The sequence below is a fragment of the Miniopterus schreibersii genome (genome assembly GCF_964146895.1).
Source record: "Miniopterus schreibersii genome assembly, chromosome: 17".
Taxonomy (NCBI): domain Eukaryota; kingdom Metazoa; phylum Chordata; class Mammalia; order Chiroptera; family Miniopteridae; genus Miniopterus; species Miniopterus schreibersii.
Genome location: NC_138117.1, coordinates 1,283,200 through 1,301,766, shown reverse-complemented (window position 1 = coordinate 1,301,766; position 18,567 = coordinate 1,283,200). Strand labels below are relative to the sequence as shown.

The 18,567-nt window shown below is 45.2% G+C and overlaps 1 protein-coding gene across 6 annotated transcripts in view; it reads left to right on the top strand.

The window, feature by feature from the left end:
* RALYL (RALY RNA binding protein like) overlaps positions 1-18,567 on the top strand; it is a 217,575-nt gene that overhangs the window by 111,238 nt on the left and 87,770 nt on the right. For all 6 annotated transcript variants that reach the window (XM_081116309.1, XM_081116311.1, XM_081116308.1 and 3 more), the window contains one exon: positions 2,175-2,453. In XM_081116309.1, the coding sequence (XP_080972435.1) occupies positions 2,198-2,453 (256 nt within the window). In that variant the 5' untranslated portion in view covers positions 2,175-2,197. The remainder of the gene's footprint in view (positions 1-2,174; positions 2,454-18,567) is intronic.

Genomic DNA, 18,567 nt, shown 5'->3' with positions numbered 1-18,567 from the left:
TTAAGACATTTAGCTAGCATTGTTTGCTTTACAAAATGAATGATTTCTTATGTGGTAATTTTATTTTTTTGTTGCTTAAATAATTTTTAGTGCTTATGTTCTACCTTAATCTGTTGAGTAAAGTACTATCATTTGCCTAATTTTTAAATCTCTCTACATCCTATTAAATGGTATTTTAAATTACTTTTCTTTCTAAAATCACCATTTTAATCAGCTTTCTGTGAAATTTGTCATATTGCTTTTATTGTCAGTGCGCCCTTATTAACAGCAAAATATTTTATACATTTTTTATACATACACTAGTTAGTCAATTTGAAAAGAAAATGGAAATTGAGTTTTTAGGTTTTTACATGGTGCTGTTACCACAACACTATACTCTGTCTGAGGTGCATAGTTTTAAAAAAGTACAAAGAATGATTTGCTGTGAATATAATTCATATATTTTCACAAACTTTATGTGTAAGAAACTTCTCCTTTGCGCTGCATGTTATTTACAGTCGTAGTAACTGGATTGCGAGGCTGAGACAGAAAGGCTGCGGAAAGTCAACTATTTTAATATTCGGTGTTTTTAATTTATTTTTAATCAACCCTTACATTTTTAATAAGCATTGGCCACATACTATTGTAACACCCCAACATATTAAAACAGAATCTGCGGATGTAACAGTGTGCGTTGAACAAAGGAAACTAGAATCAGTTTTATTGCATTTTTAAATAATAATGACTTTGGAGATATGCCTGGGAAGCTCCAAACAAATTCACTTTTCTCTGAGTGCAGGGAATTAGGCCGTTTCTGTTCCGAGCGCCAGCCTCGCTAACCTTGTAAGCAAACTCCGATCGCGGCTGCAGACCCGAGCCTCCCTCTCTCAAGTTCACGCAGTTAGCTCACGTTCAGCGATGACCGTCAGTGTCGGCGATTGTGTCCTTGTGGAAATTTAGTGTCGCTCTATTGGTTCCTTTAAGTTGATAGGCACTTTTTTTTAAATTTTTATTTCTTGATTTAGGGGAGAGAGAGAGAAACACTGATTTGTTGTTCCACTTATCCAGGCGTCGTTGGTCGATTCTCGTGTGTGCCCTGGCCTGGGATTGAACCCAAACCTTGGCGTTAGGGGACGGCGCCCTGGCCAGCTGAGCTGCCCGGCCGGGCTAAGTTGGTAGGAACATGAGAAGATAATACCAGGCCGTTAAAAATAGGCGCTTGATAAACACTGTTGAAGGAATGAATGAGTGAATGAATGAATTTTAAAGCCTGTGAGTGCGGGAGTTCTTAGGAATAAAAGTTTCGTTGAGCTTAATTAAGCACAAATAGACGCTGTGCTAGCCGCACAGAACGGTTTGGGGGACGACTACCCACGTTTAGGCAACACAGGAGCCGTGAGTTCAGTGAATTAGAAATGAGGCTGAGAGTAGAAATTTCAGCACAGACACCCAGTCCGTTAATTTGCTGATAACTGATGGAAACCAGCTACACAGGTGACTTTTTTGCAGGTAGCGGGTGGAGGGGGCGGGGGACTGACGTGTGACATGGGTTCAATTAAAGAGAATGTACAGAATTCATTCTGTTTAACTGCTTTATTTTCTTTGTTTTCCTAATGTTAAGTTTTCTGTTGAATTTTTTATTTTTAACACCGTTTTCCTTTTTCCGCAGCGTTTAATGGAGTGGATTGTTAGTTCCCGACAGGAGGGTTCTGAGTATAAAATAAACGACCTGTCTGCCTGTTACAAAGATGTAGAGATAAAAATGCATGTTCTCCACAATAAATGGAGGTCACCTTCCTATATTCCATCATTGCCGTGCTGGATTTTCCTTTCTGTTGATAAAATAAGGTGGCTTATCCCCCAAAGTTGCTTCTAAAAAATTGATAGCCTTAAACATAAAAACCGCAAAAAGCTTTTGTGATGACGCAGGGTTGGCTCCACGGTGGGTAAGGAAATCGGGGACTCACTTCTGACTCTATGCTAAGTGAGAACAGGAATTTTCTACCACATTCTGCAATGCAGTGTTCACCTGTCACCCTCCTAAGTTTTCTTCTCAAAAAACAAACAGTCATACGTAGGGATTTCAGATTACCTGGTACACTATCGAAAACTGTTACTAGCCACTAATGTCCAGTCCATCTGATTACTTACCTTTTGGTTGTTTTTTGTTTGTTTTGTTCCTTCGTTTGTTCCAGGATTAGATCACGGTGACCCAACCATGACGGGCAAAACACAGACCAGCAACGTCACCAACAAGAATGACCCCAAGTCCATCAACTCCCGCGTCTTCATCGGCAACCTAAACACAGCCATTGTCAAGAAGGTCGACATCGAAGCCATTTTTTCCAAGTACGGAAAGATAGTGGGATGCTCGGTCCACAAAGGCTACGCGTTCGTCCAGTACATGAGCGAGCGGCACGCGAGAGCGGCGGTGGCCGGGGAGAACGCCAGGGTCATCGCGGGCCAGCCCCTGGGTAAGTGACGCTGGCACTGCCCCCTCTGCGCTACGCCGGATGCCGCCTTGGTGTCTCAGTCCCAGCGCCATCCTCACATCTGGCTTTTACTGAACCGATTGCAGTGCTCGGATATTTAGAATTTACAGTATTTTCTTGTTTGTTCTCGTATTGTTTTCATCTATAGGCGTCTTATTTTCTTCACGCACATTTAAACTTGGGGTCGGGTCTGCTCTGTGACCCTCGTGGCCCACGCCAATCCCAACAGAGGCGGCGAATGAAAAATAGGCACCGTGGTTAACGTGACTCGATTTGAAACGGTGTCTGTCTGCCAGGAGGCACTCTGTTGTGCAAAAACAATGAAATAGCTCAGTGTACTTGTTGACGCAGAATAAAGTCGGTTGATATACTTGTGGATGCGAGAATGTCCAACCCGTAGAGATTTTTGCAAGAGTTTATTGCTGCCTGACTGATGACGTTGCTGGGAAGCAAGGTCTGAAATGCTCTGAGGAGCGAGAGTTTTCAGGATTTGTTATGCATTTGGAATGGGGGGGGGGGCGTAGGGAAGGTTACGTGAAGGTGGCAGAGAACAGGCCCGGGAGGGTGGTCACACTTCCGAGGGGCCTGAGAAAGATGTCTCCTGGCGTCTCCTGGGTGAGTGAGGGCGTCCGCACGAGAACAGCGGACAGGACTTGCTCGGAAGCCTGTCGCTAAGGAAGCCCTGGGCCTGGGTGCACCGCCACCAGGCCCGGCCCCGAGGGGACCGTGGTCAGCTCGCCCTGCGAGGTTCCTTTCGGCCAGCGCACCCGTCAGACGCGCAGGCTGCTTTTTTGACCACGTACTTACACTGCTTGCTCTTAGGGGGCTACTGTATTTTTCTCATTTTCTGTTTTTACTTTCTGGGGAGAAGGGAGAGAAAAATAGCAAAAGGGGATACATTTTCAGAACTGGCAAAGGAATCGAACCCTTTCTTTCTCATTGAGTCAGGAGTCGTGCCTGGTCAGTCACGTGCAGTGGTCAGAATTATGGGTAAGGTCCAAGGGGTGATACAGTTTTTGTCAAAGAAAGAAGATTATAGTCTGAACTAAAATGAAAATACTTAGAAGAAAATATTTTGTAATTAATATATAGATAAAAAGTAAAAATGAATGTATTTTTACATGAGGAAAAATGCAACGAATACACCGGTACTTCCCTATTTTTGACCAGATCCACATATGAAGCTGATTATACACCGTCTTCTCTTGGATAGCTGCAGGCCTCTCGGCTTCAAACGCCCAGAACCAAGCTCTTGATTTCCCGAACCCCCAACCTGCGTTGCCCCCATTCCCTCCATCCCAGTAAATGGAACTCTCGTTTATCCGGTTTTCCAAACAAAACCCTGGGAGTCAACCCTGATTCTTCTCTTCCCCCTGACACCCCAAATATAATTCATCGCCACCTTTCCTGCCATCGGTATGTCCCAAACCCAGTCCCCTTTGACATCTCTACCAATAGCCACCTCCCTTGGGTGGACGACAGACTCGCCCCCTAACTGGGCTGCTCTTTCCACGCCTGTCACGGAGTCCCCCGGAGGAACATACGTGAGACGGGGCCATGAACCTGCTCTCGAACCCCAGCGCCTTCCCATCTCACCCAGAGTAAGATTCGTCTTCCATCCAGGCCTAGTGCCCGCCACCTCCCAGGCTGTTCCCCGAGAGCACTGACTCTGTCTGTCTGTATCAATCCTCGTGGCACGTAGCGGGTGCTGACGCGTCCGTGGCAGGGTCCAGTGTGTGTGTGGGGGTGAAGGGCTGGGTGGCTGGCGGAAGGGAGGGACTTCGCCGGAGGGCTCTTCCCACCCTCCCAACCCAATAGGATGGAGACTGGGGAAGAAGGGGGAGGTCCCCGGAAAGTGAGACGCGGCACTTGGGGGGTTGCTCTAAAGAGAAGGCACCGTGGCCTCCTTGGGGGAAGACTAGGCATCCGGTCTCTAAAACCAGCACCCCAGGGATAGCCACTTAATAGGCCTGATCCAATTTTTTTTAAATATAATCCAGTCTTCAGTAAGCATCACAGATTATCAGCGTGTCTATATTTTATTCAAAGGTTAGAGTAAATGATATATTGGCTTCAAAAAAAAGATTTTATCATGGAAGACTTCCTCTCCGTTCCCTAAAATGCCGCCCTTTCATGGTTTTATTATTAATGGCTGGGTATTTGCTCAGCGTTTCATCACTGTCAGAGCTCCTTTCGGGCACAGTCATCTCCTGTGATCCTCGCAGCGCGGAGAAGCCGGCGATAAGGGCGCTCATGGCTCTTCTTCGGCTGGCAGGCCTGACGCTCCGAAACGAGCTTGCCTTCCCCCACGAATGGTGGCGCAGGAGACCACGCTCACCCCTCCCGGCCCCGATCCCTGTCACGCCGCGTTCTTGCCAACGATTCTTCTCCTATCAGTAGATCAGCAGGGTGACTGTGCACTTTGTCTCCACGCCGGATCCGTCGGAGAGGAAGAGGGGACGCTGTGAACCGTCCCACCGTGACGCCAGGTCAAACCAGGACCGTCCCGGGCCACCCACCTGGCCTTTCTCGTAGGACAGATGCCGTCTAGTACGCTGGTTGAAGCAGGCCGCGCTCAGTGGCAGATAAACGTGACAATGCCGTAGTTCGTAGGAGAGACGTTATTCCTTCCTCGCCTGAGAAGCCTCAGTGCAGGGCTGCAGGGTGCCCGTGGGCGGAGCAGTGGAGAATCAGTTAGGACACGGGACCCAGTGTGAGTTACTGCCGTGTCCCCTTTTCCGTGCTTGACAGAAACAGTTGCCATTTTAAACAGCTGCTTTTTAGTAATGACGCTTTTTTAATATATTATTTTCAGCTCTCAAACTTCTCAAAGGCATTCAGTACACTATTACATTTTAAAAATTATCTTTCCAACCAACATTCTTCGTGGAGGCTAGATAATGGGTTTCATTCACCCCGTTTTACAAATAAGGAACCCGGTAGCACTGATTGTTAAAGCATGTTTTCGTGAAGATAAAAGTCTTCAGACTCCCTTCTAATATTTTTCAAAATTACTGTAAATGCCCTTAATCCTGCCACCCGAAGCGCACGCACGCCCTCGGAGCTGCTGAGGGGCCTCCAGGGCCTTCCATCCTCACCCTCACCCCCCACTGCTCAGAAACTGTTCAAAGCACAGGGCACCTTTCAGGGTTTCAGTAATTAAACAGAGCTACTTAATATGCTGTAAACAAAAGCTAATTAGCAAACTTCCATAATGGAGTGAATTATGGAAGGAACGGTCTGCCAGCCAAGGAGATGCATGTCCCCATATGTGACAAAAGCCCGGGGGATTTTCTCGGCGCCTCTGAAATTGGTTATTGGACTCAGTGGCTGAACCTAAATTAGCAGAAGCAGCGGACGCAGCCAGATCCTCGAGCGGTTCTTCGCCCTCACTCGAAGCTCCTGAGCCACACTCGGAAGGGTCTGATTAGTTCTAACTTGTCCCCTAGAACAAAGCTGGACGCGACACTGTATAAAATGCAATACCTCAAGCTGCCTTTAATCCTGTTAACAAAATGTCCAAAGCCACTTGTGCACTAATTTCGGGATACTGTACTAACGGGAACATTTATTCTTTTAACGCTTGCCAAAACCTGCTAAGCTCTAAAGGCTCGTGGAAAAACAAAGCCAAACCCAAATTAAACTAGCCTGGCTGGCGTGGCTCAGCTGGTCGGGCGTCATCCATGCACCAGGAGGTCCCTGGTTCAGCTCCAGGTCGGGCACATGCCGGGGTTGCAGGCTCGACCCCCAGGAGGAGGCCTGCAGGACGCAGCCCATCGATGTTTCTCTCTCTTTCTCTCCCTTCCTCTCTCTGAAATCAATTTAAAAAAACAAAAATATTTTCAAAAATTAAACTAAAATGGAGCGTAAAAGAATACAATAAAGTCAAGTCGATGGCTTCCCTTGCAAAATATGCTAATTGTGGAGTAGAATATTTGTGCACAAAATAACAGGGAAATGGAAACGGCCAAAACGAGATAAAGACGACGTGAGGCAGGTCGCGTGCCATAAAAAATATTATACGTGTATCAGGGCAGTTGTGGACTGAAATACGCACGTACGAGATAACATACGCTGGGAGGCGGAAAGCTCAGAAATTGACATTTTTGTCAAAAGTGTGTGGAAGTCGATAGGATGCAGGCTCTGGACTCGGGCTTCCTGTGTTCGAGTCCTCGCTTTCTACTTATCGCTGCGTAATTTAGGGCAGATTACTAAAGGTCTCAGTGCTGTTCTCTTGTCTGCAAAATAGAGATAATCATAAAAGGACCCACCTGTAAGGTTGACGTGGAGGTTAAATGCATCAGTGGATGTGACGTTCTTAACGCGCGGCCCCGGGCGTAGGAAGGGCTACAGAAACCAGTGGGCAGTGGAGGACCCGGCGTCCCATCAGCCCTGTCGCTTGAGGGTTCTCGTTACCTCCTGAAAAAGGAATCAGACCTGCGGCCCTGCTCCTGGATGGTCAGCTCCCGGGAGGTGTGGATCCGCATGAGAATTTATCCATCCCGGGCTTTGGTTTCTTCGTATGTGAGGAGACTCTGGCTGTGGGACCCCAGGAACCCTCACATCTTTCTGGTTCCTGCTCTTTCTGTGCTGTTGGGGAAATCTTGACCTACTTTGTGGTCATGAAGACATCCTTTCATGTTTCCTTCTAGGAGGGATTTCTGTTGGTTTGTTTTACCATTTACTTTTAGATTTTAATGCATCTGGAATTGAATGTTTTGTATGTTGCATGTTACTGGATAAATGAACTTATTTCCATCTGAATATCCGATCGATCAGCTCTGTTTTTGGAGGAAACTATTTTCCTCCCTGCCTTGAAATGTCAGTTTGGACATAGAACAAATGGTATATTATATATACTTACATTGCTGGGGAGGAAATGCTTTTCCTCAACCCTTGCAGGTTCCTTGGCTGGTCTAATATTCAAATTAACTTAAGACTAATGAACAAGAAAAGCAAATTAATTTTGTACATACAGCAGCTTCATAAGGTGAGAGCCCACAGGTAGGCAGTTGGGGCTTATATTACGTTCTGGGTCAAAAAGGGGAAGGGGCTGGGACATCAAGGGGAGGAAGGCAGCTCCCTCGGAGGTGGAAAAACATGTTCGCCACACCCTGCAGACAATGGGAACACAGGAGGCCCTGTTCTCCGAGCCTCACCAATCACCCCCACTGCTTCTCCCCATATTCCCTAGTAGTTGTCTCTCCTGATAGTGCTCTTCCTGGACCAGGCCCTTTATCTAAACTCTTTTTGGCAGTTAAGGGGGAGGTAAAAAGTTCTTCTTGAGTCTGTTGAGCCTCAGTTGTCTTCAGCTCAAAATGATCCACATGCCATGTGGCATATTCTGGGAAGACTCATTCTGACCACCTACTATAAATAAATATATAAATACATATTTTTTATGTAATTTATAGAGAATTTTATTTAATATCAATCGATGTATATAATTTCATATATGATATAGATACACTATAATTAGTACTGATAATACTATAAATGGCACCATTTTTGATATTTCATTTTCTAATTGTTCATCGGTGGTTTATGAATATACTCACAGGTTTTCTAAATTCACTTATTCTCACAGCTTACTCTCTGGTTTTTTGTGTGTTTTTAAATTTATCTTGTTGAAAGTATTATAGATTTCCCCTTTTTCTCCCCCATTGATCCCCTTAGCCCCTCTCTGGTCCCCTCCTCAGGCCTTCACAACACTACGTGGTGTTTTGGTTTAGGTTGGGTTTTTGGTGGGGGTGTTTTTGTTTCTGTTTTTTTGGGTATTTTATGTGTACAACCATGTATCTTGCAAATAATAACAGTTTTATTTCTCATTTTCATATAGATACACACACACACACACACATTTCTTTTCTTGCCTTATTACATTGGCTAGTACCTCTGAAACAATACTGAAGAGTTACAGTGGTCACAGATGTGTTTTTCTTATTATATGAGAAAGCTGTCAATATTTTGCTATTATCATTTGCCAGCAGATCTTATTTTTGTCAAATGTCCCCATATTAAGGAAGTTCTCTTTATATTTCTAGTCGGTTATTAATTTTTACTGAATTTTATTCAGTACTTTTCCTGTATATATGGCAATGAATAGTTGATTTTTCTCCTTTATTCTGTTAATGTAAAGAACTGCCATTGATCTTTGAATGTTACATCAATTTCACACTCCTGGAATCAACCCAACGTAGTCATAAAGCACATCTTTACCTCTATGTTCATAATACAGATTTAGGGATTGGCCTGCCACTTTTATTTTTGTTACGTCCTTACCAACTTTGCTATTGAGGAGATGCTGGCCTCATAAAATGAACTCAAGTATTCCTTTCCCTCTTCTGTGGAAGTTGATGTGTGATTGATGTTATTTCTTTCATGGATATTTAGAGAATTCACCGATGGTGCCATTTGAGCCAGTCGTATTTTAGGGAAAGATCTTTAATGGAGATTCAGTGGTTTTAATAGACTATTCAGATTTTTTTAATTATTCTTGTGCCAGTTTTAGAGAGAGAGGTTTTCCAAGGGATGTGCTAATTTAATATATATTTTTTCAAATGTATGGACCTAAAGCTGTCCATAATTTTCTCATATTTCACTACATTAGGATCTTTGAGTGACGTCTCCTTGCTAATCCTAATGTTGGTGAAGTTTGGCTTCACCCTTTCTTCTTTAGGCAGCTTAGTCATTTATTCAAATAACTGAACGAGGGTTTTGTGTATTTTCTCTATTGCATACTTGTTTTTGTTTCATTAATCTGTAATCTTATCTCTATTATTTTTTTCTACTCTGTTTGGTTTGGTTTGCTCCTCTTTCTACAACTTCATGGATGAAGACTTAGATAATTAATTTTCAGCTTTTCGTGTTTTCTAAAAATGCATTTAATTCTTCGATTCTGAACACAGCTTTCGCTTCATCTCACAGGTTCTAATACCCCACACGTCCAGAATGCATTCGCTGATAAGTATTTTCTAACTCATGTCGCTATTTCTCCTTTGTTCTGTTGGTTATTTCAAAGTTTGTTACTGAATTTATAATTTTTTAAAGTTGATTTTAGCTTAGTTTCGCTGTAACTTGAGAATAAATTAGTCAAGATGTGCTGAGACCTGTCCTGTAGCTCTGTGTAGGGTCCGTTTTCATGTGTCCCAGATGCAGTTGAAGCCGCCTGTGTGTGCGGCGGTTACCCTGTGCAGACTTCTATGTGCCGCAAGGCAGTCATCGCTCGCCGAATTATCTGCTGTTGTCGTTGTGGGTTTTTGTCTCTTCCATCAATTATCAAGAGAAGTGATTTTGATTATGGATTCATCTTTCTATCTTTTCAGTTCTTTTCATTTTTGCTTTATCTATTTGAAGCAATAGCATTTGGTAAAGACTCTTGAAATTATTGTATCTTTCTAATGGATTCATCCTTTTATTAGTACGATGCATCCCTCTCCCCAGGATTTATTTTTGTCCTAAGGAAAAACAGCGCCTGATCTTAATATAGCTGAACTCGCTCCCTTTCGATTAATGTGTTCATGGTGTATCGTTTTTCATCCGTTTTAATTTCAGTGATTCTGTGGCTTAATATTCAAAGCACGTTTGTAAGCAACATAGGATCTTTTAAAAACACAGCCTGACAGCATTTGTCTTTTACTTGTAATAGTCTATTCACATGTAATTATGATATATTTGAATTTATATCTTCCAGTTTGCTGTTTTTTCCTATTGTATGGATTGCATGTTATTTTTTTCTTTCTTGCCTTTGTGAGATTATCTTTATTGTTTTGTATTTTCTATACTATTAGCTTATGAGTTATTCAGACATTTACTGTTCTCCTACTCTTACCATCCATGATTTACTAGTTTGACGTGCACCATCCTTTCTACTGCTTTCCCGAAGTCCCAGTGCATAGCACGCTTTAAGCTCACCCATCCCCCCTCACCTTTTGTGTTATAATTGTCATGAATTTTAATTTTGCGTATATTTTGCATCGTTTCTTGACTCTGTATTTTGGAGATTTTCAAGCATATACAAAAGTAAGGAGAATAGTGAACTAGATACGGTCCCATTTTAGCAATTTCAATTCGCAAGCATATTGCTTTTTTCTGTACCTCAGCCACTTCCTCTCTACTCCTTGATATAATTTAATCTGAAGATTTTCCCTTCTATATATATATAAAATATGAATTTTTAAAGAAAACCACAGTATCGGGACCTCACCAAATATAATTGCTACAATTCCTTAATATCCATCTAGTAGTAATGCCCTGGTTTCCACAGTTCCCTCTCTTATATTTGAATTTAAAATTAATTTCTTTGCATTGGAATTCAAATATGGTACAAAGGTTGAGATTTGTTGATATGTCCCTAAATTCTCTTAATTTACAGGCTCTCCTAATACATTCTCCATCTCCCCTGCCATTTATCGACTGAAAGAACTGGGTCATTTGTCCCATAAAGTGTCACAGGCCCTGCTCCTTGGCGATTGCGTCCCTGTTGGTATCATTTAATGTGCTTCTCTCTTCCTTACAGTCCCTGAAAATCATTAGTGATGTCTAGAGGGCTGACCAGATTCAGGTGGGATTTTTAGCGATTTCTTCACACGTAGGCACTTTCATCAGCAGGTACGGGGCTGGTTTTCTCTCCTACTAGCTGCTGAATGGGGTCATCTATTTCTATCACTTTTTTTTGCTCATTAGCTGTAATTATTCCAAAAAGAGATACTTCTTTCATCATGTACTTGGTTGCCAGAGTTGTTAATGTGTAGAAAAGAGAAGATAACAGAGCTTCTTTCTTTTTACATAAAGATTAAAAATGAATTTTTTAAAAAAAAATTATCATTTTTGAGCTCAAGAATTAACCATAGCAATATGTGTCCATCCCTTGCCGTTGTAATTTCAATGAATGATCAAATTATCCCGACTTTGCCTTGTGGCACTGTACTCAGGTTGCTTCCCGGGTCACTTTGACATAACTCTGGTAGTCTTTGGTCGATGCCTTTATTTCCGATGTGACAAAAGGGTCTGGGAGCACGATTTCTTGCCCCAGGCTGGGACTCGGCCCATTCTCCAGGGAGCCCTGGACCACTTAGTGGGAAACGTTACTTAGATCTAACGTTCTGGGTGCTAAGGAGGCCCATTGCCCCTGAATGTTTTATTGTTTCTCAGTTCCCGGTACTCAGAGCTCGCAGACGCGCACACCCGCGCGCACACACACACACGGAAAAGTCGGTTTCTATGGATCTTTTGTATTAACAGTCAGCACTGCCCGCATCGGACCTCATCGCCTGCACGTCTGCATGTCCCGTTGGCATGGCCAGGCTTCCTGGATTTCAAGGGAGAAAGAACAAAACGAAACCTGAGAAGCCTTCCCCAAATATTACTTACTAAATTATTCCGTGAGCTCTGGACAGAAGTGGCACAGTCGTTTCTGGAGGTGTTTAGAACACCATGAAAATCAGTTGTCCCCTGGCCTTGGCTCCTGGGGGGAAAATGAGAATGTAATAGAAGTCGGGTCGTGAACCCCAGTAAAATCAAGCTCTAGGTGACAGTGGACCTTCAAGAAAACCAGGGTCTTGGCCTTTGCCGTCTGTCTCCTTTCCGCGCCGTATCTTTAGCAGGTGTTTATACACTTAGCCCAGCGCTACCAGGCGGAGGCAGAAAAGTAACTATGGTCCAAACGCTTGGGGTGAAAGGAATCAACTTCCCCTGCTCATAACTATTTTAAAGTGCGTTGGAATACTAAATTAAACTCTAAAAAAAAAACACCTTTAAAGCAAAGAATTAATGTGACAGTCACATTCCTAATAGAGTTTTATTTTCTCATATTCCTTTAATTCTCTTGCTGAATTGAAACTTAATCGGTTTCTTTTAGAAACTTGATTATCACGATGCAGTTGTGGTTTTATAATAACAAAATCCTCGCAAAATTAAGTGATCGTGGCTGAAAGACATTTACTCAGGTTTGTAGGGAGCAATGTTTTATCATTAGCTGAAATCATCTCGGTGTTTTTCATCTTAACCTAATTAGACCATCGCGCACTGAGAAACAGGAAATGAAACAAGTTATTGCCATTTCTGGCAACTGTTGTTTCGGTTTTCAGCCAGAAAGTGCTCCCTCCAAGGCACCTGTGTCTTTTGGACACAAAATAACATCAAAGTGACTGTTAATTATCGGCCAGTGTTTCTGTTACATGTCAACATAAATGTTACAAATCCAGTTACCAGGGGTCTTTGTCTCTGCAAGGACCATTTACAAATAAACACGGTGCAAAGAAGCAACAATATAAAATAGTGCAAATTATATTCCAATCCCTGTTTGTGTCAATCAAACACCAGAGAGATTCCAGACACCTGGGAGTGTTTCCAAGTCCTCAGGTACAGTTTCCTCCAGCCCCGGGCAGCCCTGGGGGCCCCGCTGTCCTGTCTCAGAGGAGTCCTTCTGCCCGTAATATTTCCCGGGTCCTTATCACAAACCGAACCTCAGCCATTTCCACTCCGTGTCACCAGCTCCTTTGCAAGCAGGTCCTCAGAGACCTCAGTCCCTCGTGCCCTGGAGGAAGAGCCCTGGACCCACCCGCGTACATGGGACTCAGTGTGGAGAGCATCCTGTGCCCTGCACAGAATTCCTATCAATTATTTCTCCTAAAAAACAAAGAGCACGGCCAAATACCAGTTTTCATAATGTGACTTCCTTGCTAACTGGGATCGCACCAGGTGCAGTGCATTCTCCCTGCTGACGCCCTGGCTGGCCATGCACCCGTCCAGCTCTTGTGCCCCACAGCCCAGGTGGGCTTTTGCAGACTGTCTCCTGCAGGGCTGGGGCCCGGGCCTGTCCTGTGAGGCTCTGAACCACAGCCCAACCGCCTGCGGGGCCCAGGGCGTGTCGGGCCCGTGCAGTGTCCTCTCCTCTCCGTGTCGGTGGTTCAGGGCAATGTCTGGGTATTTTCTTTGTAAAGGAGCCTGATTCTTGGTCTGATCACTTTAAACTGTTCTTCAAAGTAACATTGGATCCAGGAATTTCAAGCACAGAAATTTCTTTCTTGAAACGGATCCAGGCAAAGCACCTGTGTCCCTGGCCGTGTTCCCCTCGAATTCGAGTGATCCAGACCTTTCTCCACGGCCGGGGTGGGGGATGCACCAACCCTTTTCTCTCCTTTCGCCTGACCTTTACGATTCATCGGAGACGGACGTTTGCTTGTGAAAACGACTTGCAAAGCTGACATTTAAGAGGTGAGAAGGCACCTGGCGGTTTCATTTATAGACTTGCTCTTCTTTGCAGAAGATAACAGCTTTTCTCGTGTTGCATTTAAGAATAGTTGTTTTTTAATTTGTTTGGGGATGATAGTTGCTATTCCTCTTAGCTGAACTCATTTCTGTGGGTTTAATTCATTTCCAGGTTTTGCAATTATCAGGGTTTTTTTTCCTCTCTGGGTTTATGTTGACCTATAAGTACTGAAATTTGAATTTAAAATTTCTGGTCGCTGGAGATGGAAGCCCTCTTGCGGAGATAATTAGGCAGCATGGATGGAGTTTCCAACGTGTGTGGTAGATTTCAGCGAGGAATGTCCCCTGTAATTGCTTTTGGCACCTCTGACTTTGTCCTTGGCACCATGCTTCGAGCTCAGCGGCACCTGAAACACACTGTTCCTCCCCCTGAGGAAGGTCACAGCCCTTCCTCTCGGCCCTGTGCGGAGCTGGTGAAGGGACACAGCCATCCGCAGTGACTCCCAGCTACAAATAATACCGTGAAATCACAGGAAACATCACTCCCATTTTCATGTAATTATCAGAATTTTTTTTTTTTCTGAAAAATAATTGAATGTTCATTGCCAGGGGCCCAAAATAGCATTTTTCATTCATGTGCATGTCTCTTCATCTAAAATTTTTGTGGAAATTTCTGAGCAATATTTTCTATTTATCTGGGGAAAGATGATAGAATAGTATTTTTATCTTTATGTTAGTTTGATGAATGAAGTGTTTTTTTGGTAGCAAGTTGATAAATATTTACTATAAGAATTATTTTGAAACCCTGAAAATGCAGTGTGAAGACATACGGGAAATAATTATACTTACGCAGTGGGAGTGGAATTTTCATAGAAGCAAATGGGAATTTCATTTAATCTCCCATGACCCACAAATACAGCTCAGGATAACCTGAAAAGCAGAAATGAGAGCCTTTTGTCTAATTTTTTAAATTTGAAGCCATCAGCACAGCCTCTGCTATAGCCCACTTGCTAGTTCAGAAAATACTGACTTCTGGTGGGATTAAATTTGCGTCTCATGCTGACCAATTTTTCACATAAATGATTGTGACTTTAGCTTATTAAATTGGACTATTTATTACTTTGGTTAGTCGTGGGAGCATTAGAAGTGGTGTGATAGAATGGGAAAATCAGTACATGATTATTGAGTAAAGAGTAACAAGGCAAAGATCTGGCATAAAAATAAAAATACTATTAATGACAATGATAACTTATTTCAGAATGTTGGGGGCTCAGGCGGGAAACAGTTATATCTCAGGATGGGACCAGGCTGTGGTCCGGTGTTTACAGTAGATGAAATCAGGTCTGAGCAGGGAGGGGACACAGGTCAGCTGTGAAGGGACAAGACCTGGGGGAGAGGAAGCTGCTAGAAGCATCATGAGTGACAGCTGTGAGCTCCAATCAGGAGCTTCCAAGGGAGCTGTAGAAGCATCGTGAGTGACAGCTGTGAGCTCCAATCAGGAGCTTCCAAGGGAGCTGTAGAAGCATCGTGAGTGACAGCTGTGAGCTCCAATCAGGAGCTTCCAAGGGAGCTGTGGACGCATCATGAGTGACAGCTGTGAGCTCCAATCAGGAGCTTCCAAGGGAGCTGTGGAAGCATCATGAGTGACAGCTCTGAGCTCCAATCAGGCAGAGGCAGTGCAGTAGGGTTTATTTAAGTTGCCAGAAACAGATGATAACTCTGACTAATCTAAACAAACCCAATTTATTGAAAGGTTGTGTGAGTACTTGCAGCATCCATGAGAAGCTTGGAGAACCATGCGTGGAAAACACTAACTCCAGAGTGACTCCAGGCTCTGGAACGTCCTTCCCAGACTCCTGGGGGCACGTTCGCAATGGTCATCTTCATGCATGATTTGGATCCTAAGAGCAGAGTCTGCAAATGCCAAACTTGGGTTTCCCATCTACCTGTTGGCTAGAAAAGGGCAACGCATCTTGAGTAAAGTGATAATTTCTCAAGGAAGAAGTTACCGAAAGTGGGCAAAATGGATACTAAGCAACAGCAGGACAACTTATAATATTGGCAATGAAAGGCAGATTGGCCTCTGGCTTCTGGTCCACACAGATGTCTTCTTCTGTAGATAATACTCTCCTTGGGAGAAGCAGCTGCTGGCCTATGGCGGGGCCTTGTAGGGACTGAACTTCTAATCATGACATTAGGTGCCCATAGAGAGGGACACGTTGGCATTGGGTGTGTCTGACCCCCACAGCTGGAGGCTGGGCAAGGGCAGTGGTCATCTGTCATACCATGTAAATGGTGTAATGAGGTCAAGGGGAGCAGGTCCAGGGATGCCTGGAAGGTAACGTGATTTGCAGGAGCCGGTATTTCAGGCTCCTTCGCCATGAACCATGCAGAGATTGTAACTAACCACATATTTTAAAGCGCGGCGGAAGCAGAACTCTTCTTAAGGACAAGTTAACCACTGAGCCGTCCTTGGGCTGCTGTCAGGGGGCCTTGGTTTCCAGCCGGATGCAGTGAGGGTGTCGGACTCACATTACTCGCATGAGATGTAACTTGGCTGTTTACTCACGCTGTGGATCTTGGGCATTTTCCATCACCTTTCTGAGCTCCTGTAATACCTTCATCTGTAAAATGGGGGTAATATCACCCACCTCAGAGGATTATTAAGATTCAATAAAATACCCGCTGGTGTGGCTCAGTTGGTTGAACACTCGCCCGTGTCCCAAGAAGTCGCCAGTTCGATTCCCGGTCAGGGCACATGCCCGGGTTGAGGGCTTGATCCCCAGGAGGGAGCGTGCAGGAGGCAGCCGGTCAATGTTTCTCTCTCATCAGTGTTCCTATCTCTCCCTCCCTCTCCCTTTCTCTCTCTCTAAAAGCAATAAAAACATATATTTTTTAAAAAGATTCAATAAAATAACTAGAACAGCCCAAAATGGTTAATTCCTTTTTTTTCCTTTATCCCATCCCTGCCCCAGTAACCGAAGACGAAAAGAATTAATCACCTGGTGCCTCAGCACTTGGGACACAAGACCGATGGGTTTGGCTTCCGTCAGGCACAAGTTCAGTCATTTGGCGTCTGGGACCCGTTGGTAATGGAACGTCGCCGTGTGTGTTTTGTCACAGGGACCATTAGACAGGGAGCCGTGTGGGTGCCTGCGGGAGGAAGAATGATGAAGCCGAGTCTCCCAGAACAGTCTGTGCCTCCTCAGGCCATGGCCTCCATTCTTTGCCTCTTTAACAGAAAGTCCTCCTGGAACAAGAAAAGTATAAAGACATATCCTGCTGAGACTCTGCTGCGCTGGAAACCAAAAAGTGACAAATACCCCAGTAAATCCACACTGTGAAGAAGTGGTAGGTAGGGCAGGGTGGGGACTGTGGATAAACAGAGTCAAAACAGTGGGCCCGCTGCTGATTTAGAAACGAATTCAGTCCCGAGGCTGAGGTTTTTGCCCTGACCGGGCAGCTCAGTTGGTTAGAGCTTGTCCCCAAATGCCCAGGGCTGCGGGTCGGATCCCTGGTCAGGGCACATACAGGAATCAGCCAATGAATGTGTAAATGAGCGGAGCAATGGGTCGATGTGTGTCTGTCTCTCAAATCAATAAAAAAGACTTTAGAAAGCTGTGGTAAGAAGGGTGACTGAGACGTCATTCCCATGATGTTTTCAAGGGTTTGCGGACCTTCATGGGCCCATGATCCGCGTTAGTGAAGAAATAGACTCAGACAGCCAATCTGGAGAGGAGATAATCCAAATTTTACTGGGTGCTCCCACCCCGGGACGCGATCATCGCAATACGGTTTTGCTTTCATTCCACTCCCTGGGCGATGCAGGAGGCTCAGCTTTGCGAATTAAAAAGGGAAACCATTTGTGTAAAATAACAGCGTTACACTTCATCCCGCAGGAGAGAGCGAAAGTCTTTTCTATTTGTCTTAGTGCCTCTGAGTCCCCCAGTTCGTCTCCCATTAAAACCTCACGTGTGTCTGTTGCTTGTTTGTAAGTCAAAACTAGAAACGTGTCTATTGTTTGTAGCCAGATAGAAACATAAAACCGTGTATTGAAACCGATGCCTTTATGTGAAAAGTGACGCTCGCCTTGAAGAACGTAGCCGAGGACGGTGTGGGAGACTCGCTTCCCTCCCAGAGCCCGGGAGGGGCACCGGGAGAGGTTCTGTCGAGAGTCGATCATTCCGGGAAACAGTTTAGCTCGTGTTTTTGGGCATCAGAGCTGGTCAATAACTGGCTGGCACCGCGTGGAAGGTGCTCTCCCTCCCGAGACCCAGGGGGACAGTCCGGTCGATAGAGGATCATTCTCGGGGGCTTGTCCCGCTTGATGCTCCCGGGCGTCATCGCGCCCCCGGGTGCCCCCGGCCCAGTGTGGACATTCCCCCCGTCACTAACCGGCCTCGCCGCACGCCCAGGGGGCAGCCCCGCGTGGGTCACCTCGGTCTTTAGAAACGGGAGCCCCGGGCGTGTTCCGATGACTACGAGTGAAGCCCGGTCCCACGGTTAGATATTCACGAGCGATTCCAGGCCGCAGGGCAACGCGTGGCCGGGCTTGGGGAAAGGGCCGACTTCTCTCCGGCCTGTGCCCGGGGACGGGCCGGCGGCTGAACCGGGTGGCAGACGCGTCTGTGGGCTGCGACCAAACCTGAACGTCTTCGGGCGCGAGATTTGCCCCTTGGTTGACAGAGGCCACCGGTCCCCAGAGCAGTGTGGCCTGAGGTGGGGGCACGTCCCGGTGGTGGACGGGCTGAGCTCGGCCCCCGTGGGCCGGCCGTGCGACCTCGCGGGGCTCTCGCCGCCGGAGCAGGTTTGTCTGTGAGGGGAAGGGAGGCACAGCGTCTTCCTCAGGGCGTTGCTGTGAAGTTAAATGAACGTGTGTGTTTTG